Consider the following 21809-nt stretch of genomic DNA (forward strand, 5'->3'; position numbering starts at 1 on the left):
ACAAATTTTATTAACTAAAACTTTAAAATGTTTTAATGTTAATATTCCAAATTATTTTCATGAAAATTTTTATGAAAATAACATTGATTTTTACTAGCCTGTTTTCTGTTTTAAATCATGCTCTGAAAGAATGATTTAAGTAAAGTATAGAACTATTTAACAGGTTTAATAGTCTTACAGATAAGATAGCAATGTTTCTGCTATTATCTTGAATAGTCAGTCAATAGTGAACTGAGTTGTTGTCTTCTTTAAATCCTATGTTGTTTTCATGTCTTGTTATGTTGCTCTAAAGAAATTTAAATATATTTCACATGCCAGTTTAAGGAACCATTGCTTTAACATTTTTCAAGAACATTAGTTGTGCTATTTAAAACTGACCTTTTATCTACAAATAATGTTGTCTTTCTTTCTGAGGTAGATGACCTGACTAGGAGTAAGAAGGTATATCTTAGCCTACAAACCATGAGATCACACTAAAAAACAATAACATTTTGTTCAGCATACAGAACAGATACTGCAAAGTGACCTCTGTTTAAAGAGCTTTCAGTAGATCATAGTTTACAATGTATATTTATATTTTTGAATGTAGATTGTTTATATATCTCTATTTTAGAAAATGTATGTTAATTATTACAAATTACTGTGTTAGGAATTAGCATGAATATTTGATGATTCTCCCAATTAAACATTAAGAAGTAAATTTAAAATTACTCATAAGTTTATTATGTTAAATATAGGGTTTAATAACATAAGTCCCATTTATTTAAGGACAATCATTTCTATATCACCTAGGCATAAAATTAATACATTTTTTTCTTATAACTGCTTAAGCTTTTTTTAAAAAAATTAATTAATTAATTACTTACTTATGGCTGTGTTGGGTCTTCGTTTCTGTGCGAGGGCTTTCTCCAGTTGCGGCAAGCGGGGGCCACTCTTCATCGCGGTGCGCGGGCCTCTCACTATCGCAGCCTCTCTTGTTGCGGAGCACAGGCTCCAGATGCGCAGGCTCAGTAGTTGTGGCTCACGGGCCCAGTTGCTCCGCGGCATGTGGGATCTTCCCAGACCAGGGCTCGAACCCGTGTTCCCTGCATTGGCAGGCATATTCGCAACCACTGCGCCACCAGGGAAGCCCACTACTTAAGCTTTTAATCAAATGTAGCCTTAATGAATTTATACATAAGAAGTACCTGATGAAGCAATTATGAAAAGCTCCCTGGACTCTTCATCTGTCCCTTTACTGGAAATAACTGAATTTTAATATGAAAATATATAAACAAATACCATAACTGTTTTACACATCTACATTTTATACTGTACAATTAAATGGTATAATTTTCTTTTGTTCAGTTGTGCCAAGTGACATGTTTCCAAAAATCAAAGTTACTAAGTTATGAAAATGTCACAATCACTATTGAAAGGGAAAACACAAAACACTAAAGAGTGTGATACTTGCTTGATTATGATGCATTATTAAAAATCCAAAGTAACCATGACTAAAATTATTTCTCTGTGACATTTCCTTTTTCTGTTATGTCTTTATTTCCTTTCTTTCTCATCCTCCTCATTGTCCTTCCTACTCCTCTTTAAGCAAATAAAAATATTCTGAATGAATCCTAATTAATGTTAAAAGTAGAGAGGAGGGATTTGCCATATGGAGGAATACAAGTTAATTTTAAAAAACAAGTTATCTCATGTTAAAATAAATTCAAGAGAAAAATCTAATCTCTACTTAGCCAGCTCCCTGCATTGACTCCGGTTCTCAACTTCCTTTGTAGAAGATAAGAATTAGTTTCCAGGGTAGGCTACTTTCCTTAAGTAGAAGGCATCTTTTTTTTTTTTTTAACAACATTGTTTTGTTTTACATTTCTCTGATTACTAATAAGGTTGATCATTTTCCCATACTGTAGTTCAGTTCTTCATCATAAATCTTTTGATTTTATTGTGCTAAGAACATCTAACATAAGTGCTGCCTTTTTAATAAATTTTTAAGTTGTGTTATACATTATTGTTGGCTGGTACAATGTTGTATGGCAGATCTTTAGAACTTATTCATCTTGCTTCACTAAAATTTTAAACCTTTTAATTAGTAACTTCCCCTTTCTCCCTCCCCCTGGCCCCTGGCAACCACCATTCCTCTCTTTGAATCTATAAGGATGACTATTTTAGATTTCTCATATTAGTGGAATCTTGCTGTATTTGTATTTCTGTGATGGGCTTATTTTATTTATCATAATGTTTTTTGTTTTTGTTTTTTTAATTTTTTATTTATTTATTTATTTTATTTATTTATGGCTGTGTTGGGTCTTTGTTTCTGTGCGAGGGCTTTCTCTAGTTGCGGCAAGTGGGGGCCACTCTTCATCGCGGTGCGTGGGCCTCTCACTATCGCGGCCTCTCTTGTTGCGGAGCACAGGCTCCAGATGCGCAGGCTCAGTAATTGTGGCTCACGTGCCTAGTTGCTCCGTGGCATGTGGGATCTTCCCTGACCAGGGCTCGAACCTGTGGCCCCTGCATTGGCAGGCAGATTCTCAACCACTGCACCACCAGGGAAGCCCCTATCATAATGTTTTTAAGGTTCATCCATGTTGTAGTATGTATCACTACTATGTTCATTCCTTTTTAAAGCTGAATAGTTTTCCATTATATACCACATTTTTTTTTAATCCATTCATCCATTAATGGACATTTGTATTGTTTCCACCTTGGCTATTGTTAATAGTGCCATAGTGTCCTCTGACCATCTCATCAGCTCTATATAGTTATCAAGGGTCACTTGTATTTTTTACCTAGCATGTTAATGCCATTTATTCTTGTTATTTTACTCTATAATTTAGTTAAATATTGCATAACCTAATGAAATATGAGTGTTAAAAGAAAAAATTTTCCCTATATAAACCAAGGAAAATACTTTGGAAGTGAATAAAAACAAGTTGATTAAAATAAATTTCAAAAAGTATAAAATTCTAGAAGGCTTCTGTATTCCAGCTGCTTTATAGATACCTTTGACTTTTTTCTCCACTTAAAAAAATACAAGAGATCAAAGGTAGTGTATGGGATTTATAAAAATAATAATAATAATAAAGAATCCCAAATGTAAATTGGTGCAGCCACTATGGAGAACGGTATGGAAGTCCCTTAAAAAACTAAAAATAGTTACCATGTGATCCAGCAATCCCACTCGTGGGCGTATATCCAGAGAAAACTCTAATTCAAAAAGATACATGCACCCTAATGTTCATAGCAGCACTATTTACAATAGCCAAGACATGGAAGAAAACTAAGTGTCCATTGACAGATGAATGGATAAAAAAGATGTGGTACATATATACAATGGAATATTACTCAGCCATAACAAAGAATGAAATAACGCCATTTGCAGCAACATGGATGGACCTAGAGATTATCATACTAAGTGAAGTAAGCCAGACAAAGACAAACATCATATGATATCATTTACATATGGCATCTTAAAAAATGATACAAGTGAACTTATTTACAAAACAGAAACAAACTCACAGACATAGAAAACAAATTTATGGTTACCAAAGGGGAAAGCAGGGTGGGGTGGGAAGGAATAAATTAAGAGCTTGGGATTAACAGGTACACACTACTTTATACAACATAGGTAAGTAACAAGGTTCTACTGTATAGCACAGGGAATTATGGTCAATATCTTACAATAACCTATAATGGAAAAGAATCTGAAAAAGAATATATGTATATATATTCTATATATACTTCAATTTAAAAAGAAAGAATCCCAATCCCAATTTAAAAAGAAAGAATCCACTTATTTGGATTCTTACCCAAATAAAAGGTCTTGGTTATCCAACAAAACAGTAACAATTATACATATTAAGTATAGATATACCAATTTTATGACTCTTTGTTTCAATTATTTTGTTTGCTTAACTAGTTCAGTAAATTACCAATTCTAGAATTTAAGAAAAGAGGACTTCTACTCTGCTTTGTAATGTCTTAGAAGATTAAAAACAAACAAACAAACAAACAAAGAGAATCTTTCCTTCACTAGAGTGAGGCTGACTGAATTCTGTGGGAGTTTCCACATCTGAAGATCATTAGGAAGACAGACTGCTCCCATTGAAGAGATATGCCTGCTATTTTGATCCTCTATATCTTCTGGAAATTCTCAACTTTTTACTTGATAAAATGAAGAAAATAATTTACAATAATGTGGATGGGAAATGTGTTTCATCTTGAAAACCAGCTCTAATTGCTAGTGGCTACTTGAGGATCTGTACTGAGATGAATTGAAAGCTCCTTCCACTTTTGAGTGCAGTGCCCTGATCCATGGTGATGCCACCCATGGACACAGGATGGGGTAGACCAATAAAACTATGACAGCATTGTTCTCCTGATCTATATCCACATTTCTCTTTTTATCACATTTCTCTTAGGTGTTTTGCAGTCTTATAAATGAATGGTTCTCTACCTTTTTCTTTGCTTCTTTTCCTTCTGTTGGTACACTCCCATTGGTGACATGCCTCAGCATCAGTTAGTCACTACGTGCATGTGAAAGACTGTGGGCAATGCACAATGCACTCTTTGTGTTCACACGGGAAACACAACAGGTCTGTGCTACCTCACCACAAATGAGAACCACTTCATGTAAATGAAAACCACAGGATTTTCATGTTGTGCCCTTCAAAAACAACTACTACAGTTAACCTTCTAAACAAAATCAGTCCCTAAAATTTATCCCCCAAATATTATCCTCACAATTAAGAATCCTACAGAATATGAAGGCAAGAGGACTATTCCAGTGTTCACTGTTTGATTTAGTGACTCTGGCTGCTAAAATGACTCTCTGCTCTTTTCTTCACATGGCTTTGAGTTTAAGAGGCCAGTCTTCCCTGATGAAAAATTAATAATTTCCAAGATACAGTAGTCACAAAGTTTATGGTGTTAAGAAATTGAATAAGAAATATTACTTTGCAGTAATCGTTAACAAATGTGGAAAATGAAATTCTGACTTTATAATGTAAATGTGGCTGGAATTCTTTCTTGGAAGATAAAATCAATAAACATATTCTCAGAAATAAAATATAATCTTTGAATATTATCTTCTAAATTTCCCCATACTCTAAATGCTTCTTGTCACACATACACATAAAAGATACAGTGTACTTTATAGATGTTATGTATGAGAAATTTGATGATGGGAATGAGTTAATCTACACATGTTCAGTTTAATGTCTAGAATGTAACTGACATCAGAAGTAAAAAGAAATGAAACCTTATTCATGTAACATTTATATATTTATTATTATTTTTGCCTTTTTTATTGTTTTTATTAAAGTTATAGAAGCACGTAGATTTAAGAATCAAATAATTCTACAAAGTTTCTCCCAAGAATTCTACAAAACAAAAAACAAACAAAAAAGGTAAATGGACATCGTTCTCAGAGGCACTTCTTTTAGCCTTCTTCTTTTTTCTTTTCCCCCCCCCCCCACTATTACCCCATGACTTTAAGTGACATGCTGTTTCTTGTACTTTCAGTTTTCGTGTTATCCATTGACTCTCCACTATGGAGAATGAGGGTTTAGCTTTCTTTCCTACCCTGTCTTCATTGCACACTGGTATTCAGCCTGCTGCACATCTTTTCCAAGGGGCCTCCCTGAAGCAGTTTTTAAGGGCTCTCAGGCTGCATGCCATGGCAAGCTTCCCAGCATCTCACCGTGGTTGTCTAACAATTACTTATCGAATGCCTACAAGATACTAGCAACTGTACTGCTTCTGCCCTTGGAACATTTACAAACATGCAAGGGACACCAACTCATAGATTGATAACTAAAGAGAATGTGTTTCAGGCCATATTAGGGCTATGCCCAGGCTTCTACTGGAATATATCATAAATCCCTGTCATTTCAAATTACAAATTTGTTTTTCCTCAACAGAAAGTTAGCTTTATTGTATGGGTAAAGAAACTTGAAATTATTAAGTGCTTATGTTAAGTGTTAACTTACAGTCTTGACTTACCCAATTTATAACAGTAAGGTAATTCTCATTTTTTTAGAACATGGGGCATGAGATTTCAGCCACTTAAATGGGAGAAATGATGCTATAATGACAGTTCAAAATCAGAGGTATTCTCTTTTCTATTTTTAATCCTCTTAATGACATCATTTATTGTCTACTGGAAATCCATTTAGGAAATCAAGTTAGTCCACTAAGCACTTCAGATAAGGTGATTTCATGAAGCATTCCAACATTATCACAATGAATTGCTTTCGTACACCATAAAAGAAAAAGAAGTAAGCAGAATATGGCCTGCTGAAGGAGTTTACAGTTTTACAGCTCCTCCCACTGCAGCACATAAGTCACTCAGTTACAGTTAACTTTGGATTATCCCTCACAGATTGAAAGCCCAACAGCCATCACACACTCTGGGCCTGTGGTGCCACTCGTATGTGTGTATCTAAATCAATGATGAGGGTATCGGAACCGATACTGGACATGGAGATGGCAAATTACAGTGAAGTTTTGGACCCAACTTATACAACTTTGGAGTTTGAAACTATGCAGATTCTGTATAATTCAAATGGTGAGTTCTCATCTGCTTGTAGATAAAAAGAAAAGTAAGTATAATGAGAGCAGGAAAACTGAGCTTCCCAGGTGGTGGTTCCGTGTGTTTTATTGCTGGAGAATTCAGGGCTTGTTTTTTAAGGCCACAGATCTGAGGCTTTTGTGCTTCATCACAAAATTTAAATTAATAATGCTATGGCTATCTTATGTTTGAGATAGAAAAAGCTTAGCTATGCATAATAAAGTAACCTCGGAATTCTGTCATGGGCCAGTTAGATAGAAAGAGTAGTTTCAGCAGTTATTTTATTTACTGTAAATCACAGTAATGAGTAATATTGGCAGGTTGGCTGTAAAGTGTATTTTCTATGCAACATTTAAAATGACATATGGAAAATTGTCCTTAGAACACTGGAGAGTTTTACTGGTCGCCTTCTCCTTTCATTATTCCAGTTCTCAATTGCTGCTGCTGAGAAACTGTATTTAAAATTACTATCAAGTTTTTGCATTGGACACAAATATGAAAAGAAATAAGGGTTTATATTATAACTGCACTTGACAAGCTAATGTTTAGCCTCACAAAGCTCTTGGTATTTATCTACTGTAACATTTTAACTTTAAATAAGACATGACTTGTTTAGGGCTCATGTCTTTATAGAATACAGTTTACTACTGACTTTGAATTTACATATTTTTTCATGTAAAAATTTTGTCCAAGATATCAGTTATAATTGTTAGAACTCCTAAAATCTGCTAATTATATATGCTTTGGAAAATTCTGTGTGTGTGTGTGTGTGTGTGTGTGTTTAGCTCAGGACTGAGAATGTATCTTGTACTCAGGATATCTTAACGTTCTAATATGCTGTACAATTTCAATGACTGCTATAGCTGTAATATTTACAATAAATAACAATAATTTATTAGTGGGAAGATTTCTAAAAATTTTCAGAAGATGAATTCTGAAATTTTAGCACAAAGGAGTTAAAATCAATTGACCGTGCATCTATTAGGAAGTCACTATTTTTAATCCTTATGTTTAGACTTGACTAAGGTATTTAATAAAGTATTTACCTCAATAGACTCATGAATTTTTTAAAGGCTATAGATTACTAAATAGTAGGGACAGATTTACCATAAATATTTACTAAAACCACTGACTTATATGGCTATTTCCAAAGTGTTGTCTAACTTGTTTTCTTGTAATAATATGTAAATTCTTGTTAATAATATGCAAGTATGACATTAAACTGGAAGTAAGAGTTGAATATTTTTTTTGTTTCCATATAATCATCCAGAACACAGTCAATCTTTAACACTTCTGCCATATTTCTAATATCTATTTTGTTTATGTTATCGAAAGAAAAATTACTAACATTTAAATTCTAAAATGTCACATGATTACCCTTAAGCATATTCTCACTGAAGATTTTTGTAACTTTATGAAGTTATATATGACAATATTTGTCAACTCAGAAGTATTAGTAAATAGAATACATATATTGTCACAGAATGTAATTGGGACATAACAGTCTTTGATTTTATCTTTTTTATATTGGAAATATAATAATGAATTATTATATTTACATTATTATATAATTTATTATCAATTAAAGTGTATAATATATTCTTATTATTTAATATCTTTTGAGTACATAGAGATTTGTAAAGATGTAGTAAACAATATTAACTAATTTAAGAAATATTTAAGTAAAAATATCTGTGGATTTTTTGAAGCATCTTTCTTCAAAACAATTAGTTCTCACTTTATGTAAGGCATAGTTCTAAGAGCTGGAAGTCAGAGGGGTGACTAAGACAGGTAAATCCTCTGACATCATGAAGTTTTTATTCTATGGGGAAAGATGGGTAATAAATGAACAGACTGAAGCATAATATAATTTTAGAAAATGAAGTGGTTAGTTTAAAATATAAGCAAGGTACTAGGTTCTACTTGAAGGGCAAAGGAGAGATGGCTCTTTTAGATGTGTGTTTACAGAACGTTTCACAGAAAATGTGAGATGTGAGCAGAAACTGGATAGCCAGCTCATAGAAATTCTTGAGGAAGAGCTTTCCTTCCAGGCAGAAGGGATAGCAAGTGTAAAGGCTCTGAGATGGGAACAGACTTCAAGGAGAAAAAAAAAAAAAAAGAGGCCACATTACTGGAGACTAGTGAACAGGATGAAAAGTAGTGCCAGATAATGGGATCAGAGAGGTGGGAAGGGAACCTTTTCACTCTGGGCTCTGTAGGCCATGGGAATATGTGTAGGCTTTATTTTGTATCTAAGGGTTGGATGCTGAAGGCTAATGTGACGTGAATTTCTTATGCCAAGAGCACATCGCGGGCTTTCTGATAATAAACAGTAGGGGAACCAGGGTGGAAGTATTCAAGAAATTAGATAGGAAGCTATTGCAATAATCCAGGGAAAAGATTATGTTCAATTGGATAAGGGTGGCCATGGTAAAAGGCTGAAAAGTTATGGATTCGATATGTATTTTAAATATGACTCATGGATTGGATATGAGCAACAAAGGCGAGAATTCAGTAAAGACTCCCAGATTATTGGCCTTAGGTACTAGATGGTACCATCGACTGACTAAGGAAGACTGAAGGAAGAACAAGTTCTAGGAGAAAAAAAGAAAAATCAGAGTTCTATTTTTGATACATTAATTTGCAATTCTTATTAAACTCCAAAGTGAAGTTGTTCAGTAGGTATTTGGGCATTTCAGACTGATACCCGTGGGAGACATCGGGCCTAGAAATAAAATGTGGGGATTTTTCATCATACAGATGATATTTAATGTCATGGGACTGGATGAGCTTCCCTAGGGAAAGGGTATAGTTGAGGGACTGAGCCCTGTGGTATACCAAATTTTAATCCTCCAAAATACGAGTGGGGAGTTTGGAATGGAGACTGGCAGAAACAGCCAGTGGATAAAAGGAGAGCACTGGTGTGGAGCTTCCAAGAAGCTGAGGAAGAGACTATTTCACTCCCATGAATAATTAGTAGGCCAATTTATGTAAGAAATACTCAGTACTAACTTGCACTCTACCTCTTTCTCTTTCTTTAACAGATAGTTCTGTCCCAGAGACAACAAGTATGAATACCACAGATAACGGTGTCAACTGTCTATGTGCTATATGTGGGGACAGAGCGACAGGAAAGCACTATGGCGCCTCCAGCTGTGATGGGTGCAAGGGCTTCTTCAGACGCAGCATCCGCAAGAGTCACGTTTATTCCTGCAGGTACTTGAAATGCTCCTTCCCAGAAGGTGATCTTTAGAGGTGTTTCAAAATGCCATGCAAGAAGTACAGGAATAAAATTCAGAGCTTTCAAATTTCTGTAACTCTAACAACAAAATTTATAAACGACAGGAAAAGTGAGGGTGTGTGGGTGTGTATACACACGCAGTCACACGGGTGGTTCTTTTTTATGAAACATCTTAGTTTCATAACATCTTATAAAATGTATATTAAAAAATCCACATGCTTACCACCCAGTTTAGAGCAATATAATTGAAGCCTCCAGTGGACACCTCCCCTATCACTTTCTCTTCCTGCCCTCTCTCCCAGAGGTAAATACCATCTGAAATTTGGTGTTTGTCTTTGCCTTGTGTTTCTTTATTGTTCCACCACATGTTCGTATACCAATAGACATACGTAAATCTGTATTTAAATGGTTTCACAATGCATGTATTTTTCTGCATATTGCTTATCTTTTTAGCGTCATCATGTCCTGAGTCTTGGAACAAAATTATAAAAAGGCAGATGATTTTGGTAGCTTGTTGATGTTACTGAATAAAATGAAATTTTCAGCTCTAAAATTTTAGATGTATTTCTCGTGCCACAATTTTGTAGTTGAATTTAATGTTTGTCTAAAATGTATTTATATTTTATGTATCACATGTTTCTAGTAGGCTTTTTAAAAAAAAGTCAACATCATAGCACGATTTAGGGTCAGATATTTCCCTTTGAGTGTTCAGAATGACAGTTCTTGAATACAGATTATATCTGTGTTAAATATGGGTTATTAAAAAATGACTGACTTTAACAGAAAAATATGTGTCTGCTCTGTCTCTGAAAGTCACGTATAGGATTGTTAAGGTGTTTTAGGAACAAGTTGGATGTTTGGGAAGAAGTTAACTCTCACAATATGATGCCATTTGACTTCTAGGGATGTGGAAAAAGTTAATATATAACTCCCAAATATCTAACTAGTGTTCTCTAGTAATTTTTTTAGGAGAGCTTAAAGTAGGTATAAAAATGTAAATCATCTACTTTAAAACCTTCTTGGTAAACAAAAAAGAGTGTGTTCTTGCTTTTATATACAACCAAACTCAAGAGGTGTAAAGTAATCAAGTGGATTTCCTTCATCAAAAGCATTTTCTCTATGATTACATCAAATATTGAGTGCTTCTAAAAGATTAATAACTAAAATACATACAAAATAACATGTAAACACTATTTTTTACAATTTTTAAGTTATCTGTTCTGTTGAAGGTGAAATATATATATATGTATATGAAAAATGGCCATCCAAGCAACCAAATCCAACAGCAACTTTTTTTTAATTTAATTTTTTACTTCATGTTGGACCATAGTTGATTTACAATGTTGTGTTAGTTTCAGGTGTACAGAAAAGTGAATCAGTTATACATATACATATACCTATTCTTTTTCGGATTCTTTTCCCATATAGGTTATTACAGAATATTGAGTTGAGCGCCCCAACAAGAACTTTTAAAGAGTCAGAGAATGTCAGCACACAGAGATTTCAAGATTTCCACCCTTCCTGTATGAGAAAAGTGGGAAAGAAACGTTCCCATAACAAATTTTGGAAATTTAAAAACTATTCCAACAACATGTATGGCTTTACTCCTCCCACCTTCCCATCATGAATACTGCTGCCAACTTAGCTTTCTTTACATGTATTGGTATTAAGCAAATGCCATGATTTTCCATTTGGAAAATATTATATTGATGTAAGTTTAGGGGCAGAAAGGTTTTTTAAGCTCAGGTTTTGCTGATCTCATAGTCTTTTAAGTATGCTCAGTTAACAACCTGTGACGGCAGGTTTTCCCTATTTTACAATTGTGGGTTAACTTGGAAAGTTAAATAACATTTCCAAGTTCTATAGACAGTGAATGTTGACCTGGGAATCAAGCTCAGGTCTAATTCCAGAGACTGTACTTTTTTTTTTTTTTTAGTATGCAATTCATTTTTTTATTATATTCACAGAGTTGTACAATCATCACTACATTCAATTTAGAATATTTCACCATCCTATAAAGAAACCTCTTAGTACCCTTCAATAGTCACTCCTCATTCCCCCCAACTCCCTCCCCACCAATATGAGGTAACTACTGATCTACTTTCTGTCTCTATAGATTTGTCTCTTTTGCACATTTGATATAAACGAAATTACACAATATGTGACCTTTTGTGTCTGACTTCTTTCACTTAGAATAGTGTTCTCAAGGTTCATCCATGTTGTAGCATGTATCACGCTTCATTCTTATTTACTGCCAGGTGTAATATGCCATTGTGCCGGTACACTGCATTTTGTTTATCTGTTCATCAGCTGATGGGCATTTGGGTTGTCCCCACTTTTTGGCTATTATGAATAATGCTGCTATGGACATTTGTGTGTAAGTGTTTGTGTGAATATATGTTTTCATTTCTCTTGGGTGTATACCTAGGAGTGGAATTGCTGGGTCATTTGGTAACTCTTGTTTAACTTTTTGAAAAACTGCCAAACTGTTTTCCTAAGCAGCACATCATTTTGTATTATAACTAACAATGTGTGAGAGGTCCAGTTTTTCCACAACCTCATTATTTGCTATTGTCTGTTTTTTCTGATTATAGCCACTCTAGTGGGTGTGAAGTAGTACCTAATTTTTCAGAGACTCTACTCTTTATACTTTATTCAATTGCCTCTTGATATGTAATTTGGAATGTAGAGTAAACTCCAATTGGATATGATGTAAAATTAATAGAAGAATTTTTAAATAGAGAAAAGCATGAAAGTTCAGAGGAGTGAAGTTCCTTATCACACTGAAATCATTTAGCAGTAAGCATTAGAATTTGTATGCCAGAATTTTTAAACTAGGTTTGGCTTTCATGGCTCAAGATAGAAATGATCATGGATACTGGCCAAAAGTGAGATATCGTTCAGTTTTGTTTTATTAGAAAGACTGCATGAGAGATGAGGCTTGTATTTTCCTGTCGATCATGAGATTAGAAAAGTCATAGCTAATTGTTCTTATACATTCTTCCTGTTGATCTAAATTTGACTATACTTTTTAAAGTCTGTTTGCTTTTTTTGATAAATAACAGTTTTCTGCAAACTAATATATTTTTTTGGCATTGTAGGTTCAGTCGGCAATGTGTTGTTGACAAAGACAAAAGGAATCAATGTAGATACTGTCGATTAAGAAAGTGCTTTAGAGCAGGAATGAAAAAAGAAGGTAATAATATATAACATAATGATTATTAACATTATTGATGAAAAGTGTTATACACACATGTTCTCATTTAATCACAATAACCTTTACATGAGTTCTGATTATCCTCAGTGAAGAATCTGTGGTTCCTCGAGTTTAAGAATTTACTCAAGGACACTGGTACCCACTGGTGAGTGGTAGAGCCAGTCTTTACCTGCTGACCAATTTGACATGTTCTATCCACCACTGCGTAATCCCTGGCAAGAAAATTATTGTCTGAAAAAATATTCCAATGTCTTGTTCAAAAGCTAAATGGCAAAATATAGTAATAGGATGCAATTATAAATGAATTTTAAATGGATTTTTTATTCTCACTAACAACTGAATATCTTTATTCATTTCATAAATATTAACTGAACATTGACTTTTCATGCATTCATTTATTTATTTAACAAATTTATTGAGCACTGCTGCTCTCCAAACACTGTTGTGGGTGCTGAGGTTTCAGTAGTGAACATACTGAGTAAAATAATCCCCCCTGTCAGGGAGCTTATATTCTATTCAAAGACAGAGACAATGGACTAGATGCTCTATTTTAATGTGCACTAATTTCATTTTGAACATATTAAATAATCTAATTATATTATCCTATGTTCTAACTATGGTTAATTTAGCAAAACAAATGTGTTTAGCACATTTAAATGTTTGGCAGGGAATAGCTGCTATACAATTTTCTGTTTATTATTTTGTCACATGCTTATCCCTATCACTATCACATACAAAGAGATATTTTTCAGAACTGTTTCATATCTTATTAAAAAATTAAATCAGATATGTGAAAAATATCAAACCTATCTTAAACATAGTTTTTTTCTTTGTCACTCAGTATTTTCAAAAGACAAAAATTCCATTCATTTCATTCAATTGCTAGTCTCAGAAAAAAAGGCAAAATAAAGTTCACAAAGTTAAAGGAAAAACACTTTCATTTCAACATGACTTATTTCTAGTGGCCTATTTGGTAGTTTATGGGATTAATTACCTGCTTTGTCAATTATCTTCATTCATTTCTACTTGAACCTCTGCTTCACTCCTACCAATGTAAAAGCAAACCACAATTCTACAATTCCGTTAAGAGTTTTACAATTTGCTAAATTAAATTATTTTCAAAAACAGTGAAAGTATATCTTATACTGTTCATAGAATAATGTATTAATTTTTCCTAAATAGATTAGGAAGTAAGTTTTAGCTTTCAGAGTAGATATATTTTTCTTATTTACACTAATAGCATAATATTAAGGTTAGTTAGATGGAAACGTATATAAATATGGTTTTATGTCAAAAAAGGTAGCTGCAAGATAATTACAAATGTTCACAATATCTTTTAGCATTTTTCTAAAGATCGATCATGTAAATGAAATTCATAAAAGCATAACTTATATTTTAATTTTTTTACCTCCATGTATACATTTCCAAATGAGTCAGTTTAGGCTGAAAGTCAATGACAATATTTGCTAAAAAAAAAAAAAAAAAAAGGGAGAGAGAGGAAGTAAGCTACCAGTAAATATGATTTAAAAATAAAATATTAATGATTCACTCCAACTAAAGATTACTCACTCTTAAAGGCAAGAAGTTTAATATTTTCTCTTTCAAATTAGTGGAGTTGATAGTTAAATAGTAAGTTTGGTTAGATAGTAGATTTTGGCATAGAAATTGATGAATTTCTTTAATAAAAGAATAATTACAGAAAAAAATTCTGGTAGTTTAATGTCTTATCTTTCCAGCAGAATTGGATAGAGCATTAGTGTAAATAATTTAGGGGCTACAGACTTTGTTTCCATTCTTTTTGGTTAAGAGAAGATAATTTTATCTTTTAAGATTTGAAATCCAACTTTGACATCTGACTTCTATTATTCTATGTATTACAAGTATACAAATTCGTACTAACCCTCTCCCTCTTCCTTATTTTTAAAAACTTAGTTTTCGATAAAAAATTGGGGGATACACATTATTCTTTTTTTTCCTTTCTGAAACAGAGAGATCTCTTTCTTAGAAAACTTTCATATAAATACTTAATATTTCTTCATTGTTCCAAAATGCTGATATTCTAATCTCAATGTTCTCAAGAGAGACCCTTACGTGCTGCAATTTTTGCCTTATTAGTGTTTGTAAACTGTCCTGAGGACATTGTTTCATAAGAGATCATAGGATTGCCATCTGAAAATCACCTTAACTAAATAAATTTACTTTCCATTTTTGCTAGTTCTTTAGAAGAAAAAGAAAAATGGGAGTTTCAAAATGTATGACTCATATTTTCTGACAGTGAATACACTCTTATCTTTGACCTGGTCAATCTCACAGGTTGTACTCTTCCTCTAGTTATCGTATGGTTTTATTAACTTTGAGAGAATGGAAAACCAACCTCGTAAAACTACAGCATGGCTGAACTGACTGACCCAACACTTTCTAACATGCGTGCCATCATGAAGTCCCAAAAGGCAATATTTTATGAGCTCTAGTGACAAGCCTGGCTCTTCCTACTTTAAAAATGGCACAGAATGAAACATACCTTCAGTCATACTTTTCTCCCTGCCTCAAGCACCCCCGTCCAAGGTCTTTTAGAGGCATCCCATTTCTCCTTTTATAGTAATGTTGTTTTTACTTCAAACTGTATATTCTGACATATATTGAAGAAAACTGGCCAGTAAATACTGTGATTTGCTCCCCTAGCTGTGCAAAACGAACGTGATAGAATAAGCACGAGAAGAAGCACATTTGATGGCAGCAACATCCCCTCCATTAACACACTGGCACAAGCAGAAGTTCGGTCTCGCCAGGTACTGCTGCATTACTGCTGCACCAGCATCCAGCCCTGTTTAATAGAATCAGATGTCTATTTAGGCATAATACTAAAATGATTTAAGTTCACTCAAATGTGCTCATTACTATAATAAATTACACCTATGCAAATTGAAGAATTTTACTTTGAAAATATTAGTTGGAATGTTGACTCAATTTTGACTTTTCTTGGGCAAGTTCCTACTTTTTAAATGGAAAAATGAAATGCATTTCAGTCTAAGAGTGTTAAAAGTTTGTTTGCAAGGTTGATTTAAAATACTTAATGCATAGCACAATGCCCTGGGGACAGTATCTTGTTTTATTGATTGAATCTGCAAATCAGTTATCACAGCTTTGGGGGTGTTTATTTGAGGCCTATCATTAGAGCTTCCTTCCTTGAAAATGACTTCTAGATTCAAGAACTCACCTTAACATCTGCTTTGGAAACAGGTATTTAAGGGAAGAACCAGAATTTAGAAAACACAGGAGAAACTTTATTATTTGAAATTTCTAGAATGAGGATATCAGTTCTAAAGTTAAAACTATAAGTGATTAATTATATAAATAAAAGTAAATCACTTAAGAATCAAATAAAGAAACCTTTTGAAGGAAATTTATTTTACCATTGCCCCTATTAGAAATGTTAATGGTATTTTTCTATTATAAAGCAAACAATGAAATAGCTATTAATCAGGTTCTATAATGAGTCAATGCAACTACTTTCGTTTTTGATAACACAAGGGTAAATGATGAAGTTAACATCACCATTATCATCATCATTACATGAAGGTTACTTGATGGTCCTATAAAGTATTTCAAGAATGGCCTGAAAGGAAATGTGAGGAAATAGACATACACTGCAGAAAGACACGTACACACACACACACATGTTCAAAAATTAAGTTTAGAAGAACTTTTAGAAAGTGATTTTTTTCAGCAGAAAGGCATTTGAACACTACTTATATCTTAGATAGTTCAAAATTATACATCATTTAAAAAATTTATCACTACACATTAAGATTTTCAACTTGCTGAGTCAAAGGTTGGTTTCTTAACTTTATTTGGGTGGGCTTCCATTAAATGCAGCAGCATAAATAGTCTGACTTCTCATCTAAATCTTTTCTCCTCAGTTGGTAAACTTTATCCAATGGAAACTTTCCTTCATAAATTACAACAAATTAAAGATGGGCTTTCTTAGTGGAACTATCATCTTCAATTAAAAATAAAATCATACAACATAGTTCATGTGGATACTCCATAGCTCTTTGTATAGTCATTTTGAATTATGACGCTCCCTGAAAATTGTGGTAACTTATTTTACAGGTTTGGCCAGAAAATAAGATAGTACTCCCAGACCATGGTGCTATGCAGTGAATGTTCTCAATTTAACTTGAATTGATACGTATTTGATTTCTCAATTTTAACATGTTTAGTATATTTCAAGATACTGTGACAATGATAGTGCCCACTTCAATGGTGCTTACTTATTGCAGTTGTAGAAAAAAGAGAAATAGTGGTCTTGTGTTATGTTCAGTGATGAATTAATATAATGTTCTTCTTAATGCTAGATCTCAGTCTCAAGCCCTGGTGCGAGCACTGACATAAATATTAAGAAAATTGCCAGTATTGGTGATGTCTGTGAATCTATGAAACAGCAGCTCTTAGTCTTGGTGGAATGGGCTAAATATATTCCTGCCTTTTGTGAGTTACCACTGGATGATCAGGTATAATTTGAAGAGATTATGAATGCTTTAAAAAAATGTTTTTTGAACTTTGCTAAGTTTTTCAGTTCTTTTAATTATATTTGTAGTAGATTTACTATATTTGACAAAGGTTAAATTATCTTATGAGAGAAAGATTGGTTTTCTTGTTCATTCTCCTTGAAGTTAAACAGTCTGTTGAGAGACAGACTGTTTAAATTCTATTTTAGGGGTCTTACAAATTTATTGATTGGATGAGGGTTGATCAAGCCTATGTTCTTCCCTCCTGAGGTCTAAAAAGCTTAAGTAAGGGAGAAAGACAGGTAGTAAGTAGATAACTGCCATTGTGAGATGAAGTATTGGAAGAATAAATGTCTGGAAGGCAAATGGTACCCCGTTGTGTCTTGGTGTTTACTAAAGGTGCATAAAAAATTCTTCAGAAATACCAGGCCACTTCTAGACAGAAACCACCCAGGTTGTGTTGGTGTCTTTGTAGGCACTTTTATGCACTTAACATATAAAATTGTGCCTTTCATGTTGTCAATTTTATTCTAGCATTGACGTATAAAAAGTATAAATCTGGTAAAAAAAAAAAAAGTCTGTAGAATTGTGTTCTGAAATCTACTGAAAATAGAATTCAGATGTAGTGATCTTTTCCTAATATAGATATTTTCATACTTTGTCATATGTATATTAAGATATTTTAGTTAATAGCTAAAAGTTCACTTTCCAATATGTTTAAAGAAGTAGCTAAGATACTTGTCTCTACCTTTCACAGTTTATGAACTCTTAATTTTCCCCAGACTTTCTGCAAGGTTATGCACATTGGAGTTTGTCTGATAAATTAACCTGTAAGCAACCTTCAAGTTTATCTGTTTTATATTTATTATTACATTATTTATTGTAAATGTAAACATATTGGAAAGTACTGCCATTTAATCAGTGTTAACAGGTCTATTAACCTTGACTACTTGAGAGGGAGGGGGAAACTGCTAGAGTTACCCATAAAAATGACCAGCAGTAGGGGCACTGATGAGACTTAATCTGACTTTTTCTTTGAACCTGTAGAATTGTAACAGAACTTGGTGGCTAAAATACAACTTGAACGTTAGAAAAATTAGCTGATCTCATTTCTCAAGTGACCTTACACTTCATATTATCAACATACTGTATTCAAATCAGTAAAAAAAAATGTTTATCAATATAATATAATGTTTTAATTACTAGCATCAAATATATAAGTTCTCAAAAACTGAGATATTTGATATTTTGAATTATCTCAAGGAGCTTAACTCACCAGCAGTCTAACATTTTGATGTCTTTAAGTAAATAAAATATTTAGGTTCTTTAAAATGAACCAAGGGAAAATGAATGCTGAACATCTTTGTAAAAAGTTTTTACTTGTATAGTCTCGAAATATTTTTAAAGAGTTCTTACCTGAAATCAATCTCCTTTTTATATTCACTGTTCTAATAAAGCAATCCACTTTCTTAATAAAAAAAAAAAGTAGTTAAGAAGTTTAATGTTCTAATTAGTCTATAAAGATTAGATTATTAGTTTCAGATTCATTTTTAATTCTTCTAAGTAGTATATAATATTCTGTAGATATAAATAATTTGAAAATTTCAAGTTCCCCCAGGTTAAATAAAGTATGATATATAATATAACCAGTGTCTATTTTTATACCCTGTGACCAATGCTCTTTATCATTGATAAACAAAAACAAAGAAACAATCAAAGGGAAAGGTACATGATTGTTTAAAAATCAAAGAAGGGCAAAATATTTATATAACCAGAAAATAAGTGATCACAGCAAGTTAGCAGTTATATTTCTACGAGAGCATTTCACCTGGTTACAAAAAGAAAATACTGTGAAATCTGAAATCATTCTTAAAATGTTCTGTAACTCCCTTCCCGGTATGAGTCATGGTTGTGGACATATCGTAAAGATAGCTTGTCTCAGAAGGTTATTTCAGAGTGAATAATGCTAAATTGCTAAAACTTACTTGTCTCACCCCAAGCCATATAAGTAGGGTTATGTTATTTATCAGTTTTATATTTTTATTACCACTCTTTTTTTTTTTTTAAAGTTGCTGACATGTATGAAGACAATGATTTAAAAATTGGGAAATTGAAATCCTGTAACTTGTCAATAATAGTTTTCATTTACTAACTGACACTTTAATATTAACAGTATAACATTAATAGCCATGGATTGGTGAATGTCTATTATGGATAAGGCACTCGGGTTTCAAATGCATTATATATTACATTATTTTATTTAATACTCTCGGGAGCTCTGTGGCATAAGTGTTATAATCTCCACTTAACAGTTTTTAAAACTGAACCATATATCAGTTAAATTCACTCAGTGTATTCATCAAACAAATATTTCTTAGGATTACTGGTTCAGTTTTAGGAACTGTGAGTATCCGGCAGTAAAAATACAGATTACATCACTATTCTCATAAAATTTACATTCTATTTGGGAGAGGCAGACAATAAAAGTATACAGATAATGAGTAAGATAATTATAGGTGGGGAAGAGTTCTATAAAATGAAATGGGATGAGTTGTTGGAGAATGACTGGGGGTGGAGTGGTAACAGATCCTTTAAATTGGGGATTAGAGAAGATTTTTCTTGAGACCTGAGTGGCAAGGGGCTAAGCATGTCAAGATCTGAGGAGAAAGCATTCTGGGTACAGGAACAGTAAGTTCAAAGGCTCTGAGGCAGGCAGGCGTAATGTGCCTGGAGAAAAGTGAGCAAAGGATGTTGTAAGATGAAACCAGAGACATGGGCAGGGGGGGCAAAGCATTGAGCCATAACCTCACGTGAGGCCACTGTTGAGGTTTCTGGGTTTTATTCTAAGGACAGTAAGAAACCAGTGAAGAGTTTTTAGCAGAGGAGTGATATTAAGTGATTATTATTATTACAAGATACCATCATAGAAGGTCTGGCAAGAAGGACTTAGGGTGGAGGAACCAGAAAGGAAGCAGGAATACCTAGCAGCTCTTTGGAGTGTATTTTGGTGGGCCAGGCGAAGAATGACCAAGGCTTGGACAGGGGCCGTAGCAATGGAGAAGCAGCGCTAGAATTTGCTGTACAATTCGAGAGGGATCCAAATAGACCCTTGTTTTTGGTGTGAAAAAGCAATTTGGATGACGGTGCCATTTACTAAGCAGATGAAGATGTTGGAGAAGCATTACTTTGATGTGTTAAATTTGAAATGCTTCCTATTCTTCCTACTGGTGATGTTCAGCAGGCAATGGAGCTCCCTTGAGAGCTTAGTGCAGAGTTAAAGGTTCAATCTAGAAAGTGTCAGAACCCAGGTCCCCCATGCTCATTTCGCTGTATCACCAATCTTTGTTTTGCTTTTGTTTATTCAGTTTATTATGTATAAGAGATCTTGTTTTACATATATTTTCTCCTTTAATCCTCATGACTACACTTTCAGATTTTTATCACTATCTCCATTTGATAGATGGAAACAAATGAGTCCCAAGCATACTGGTCAACTAACCCAAGGTTAAACAGGAGTAAGTGGCCAAGCCAGAATTTGAAATCTGGTTTGTTTGACTCTATGCCCAAACATCATTCACTCCCAAACACTAAACTGTTCTGCTTTTCTTTTTCTTTTTCTTTTTTTTTTGCTGCCATTGTATTGACTTGTTAATTTTAGACATTTTGAAAAGTAAAACTCTGTTGACATGCTAAAAATAGAAAAATGGAAGCCTTAATCATGGCAAGAATCTATGAATGTTGTAGTTGTTAAAACAAAAAAAAAGTCCCAGTCTTAAAGAATACTAAGTTAATCAGGCTTATATAATCTTTTAATCATTATATTTTATAATTAATTGTTAAACTTGGAATTTTTCATTAAGGTGGCACTGTTGAGAGCTCACGCAGGGGAACATTTACTGCTTGGAGCTACAAAGAGATCCATGGTGTATAAAGATATTTTGCTTTTGGGTAAGTTTTTTTTTTTTTAATTTGAGAAAAAATTATGCATGCTTCATACTTACGTGGGGCCTATTCTGTATGTACCAGGCATTTGTAGCACTGCCAAATGGTTCTGTCACTTCACAAATTGGACTTAGTTGGTCAGGTCCTCACTCAAGCCCTGTTCTTCCTTGCCGTTAATTCAGGGAAGTTCAGAGTGGATGTTCAGGGTGCATTAAGATTTAAAAATAAAAGATGTTGCTCAATAAACATAATATTGAGGTATGTTTAAATCATATCAGGACAAAGAGTTAGTGATTTGTGTCACCATCTTACGGAGTCCCAGTGTTGTTTCAT

General features: G+C 33.4%; 1 protein-coding gene across 1 annotated transcript in view; it reads left to right on the forward strand.

Moving 5' to 3' along the window:
* Nucleotides 1-21809, forward strand: part of HNF4G (hepatocyte nuclear factor 4 gamma) — an 85735-nt gene that overhangs the window by 53482 nt on the left and 10444 nt on the right. Inside the window, exons 3-8 of the mRNA XM_082432663.1 lie at nucleotides 6377-6562; nucleotides 9610-9781; nucleotides 12908-13002; nucleotides 15706-15812; nucleotides 17382-17537; nucleotides 21395-21482. Coding sequence (XP_082288789.1) covers nucleotides 6427-6562; nucleotides 9610-9781; nucleotides 12908-13002; nucleotides 15706-15812; nucleotides 17382-17537; nucleotides 21395-21482 — 754 coding nt within the window. The 5' untranslated portion in view covers nucleotides 6377-6426. The remainder of the gene's footprint in view (nucleotides 1-6376; nucleotides 6563-9609; nucleotides 9782-12907; nucleotides 13003-15705; nucleotides 15813-17381; nucleotides 17538-21394; nucleotides 21483-21809) is intronic.

The sequence above is a fragment of the Balaenoptera physalus genome (assembly GCF_965194825.1).
Source record: "Balaenoptera physalus genome assembly, chromosome: 17".
Taxonomy (NCBI): Eukaryota; Metazoa; Chordata; class Mammalia; order Artiodactyla; family Balaenopteridae; genus Balaenoptera; species Balaenoptera physalus.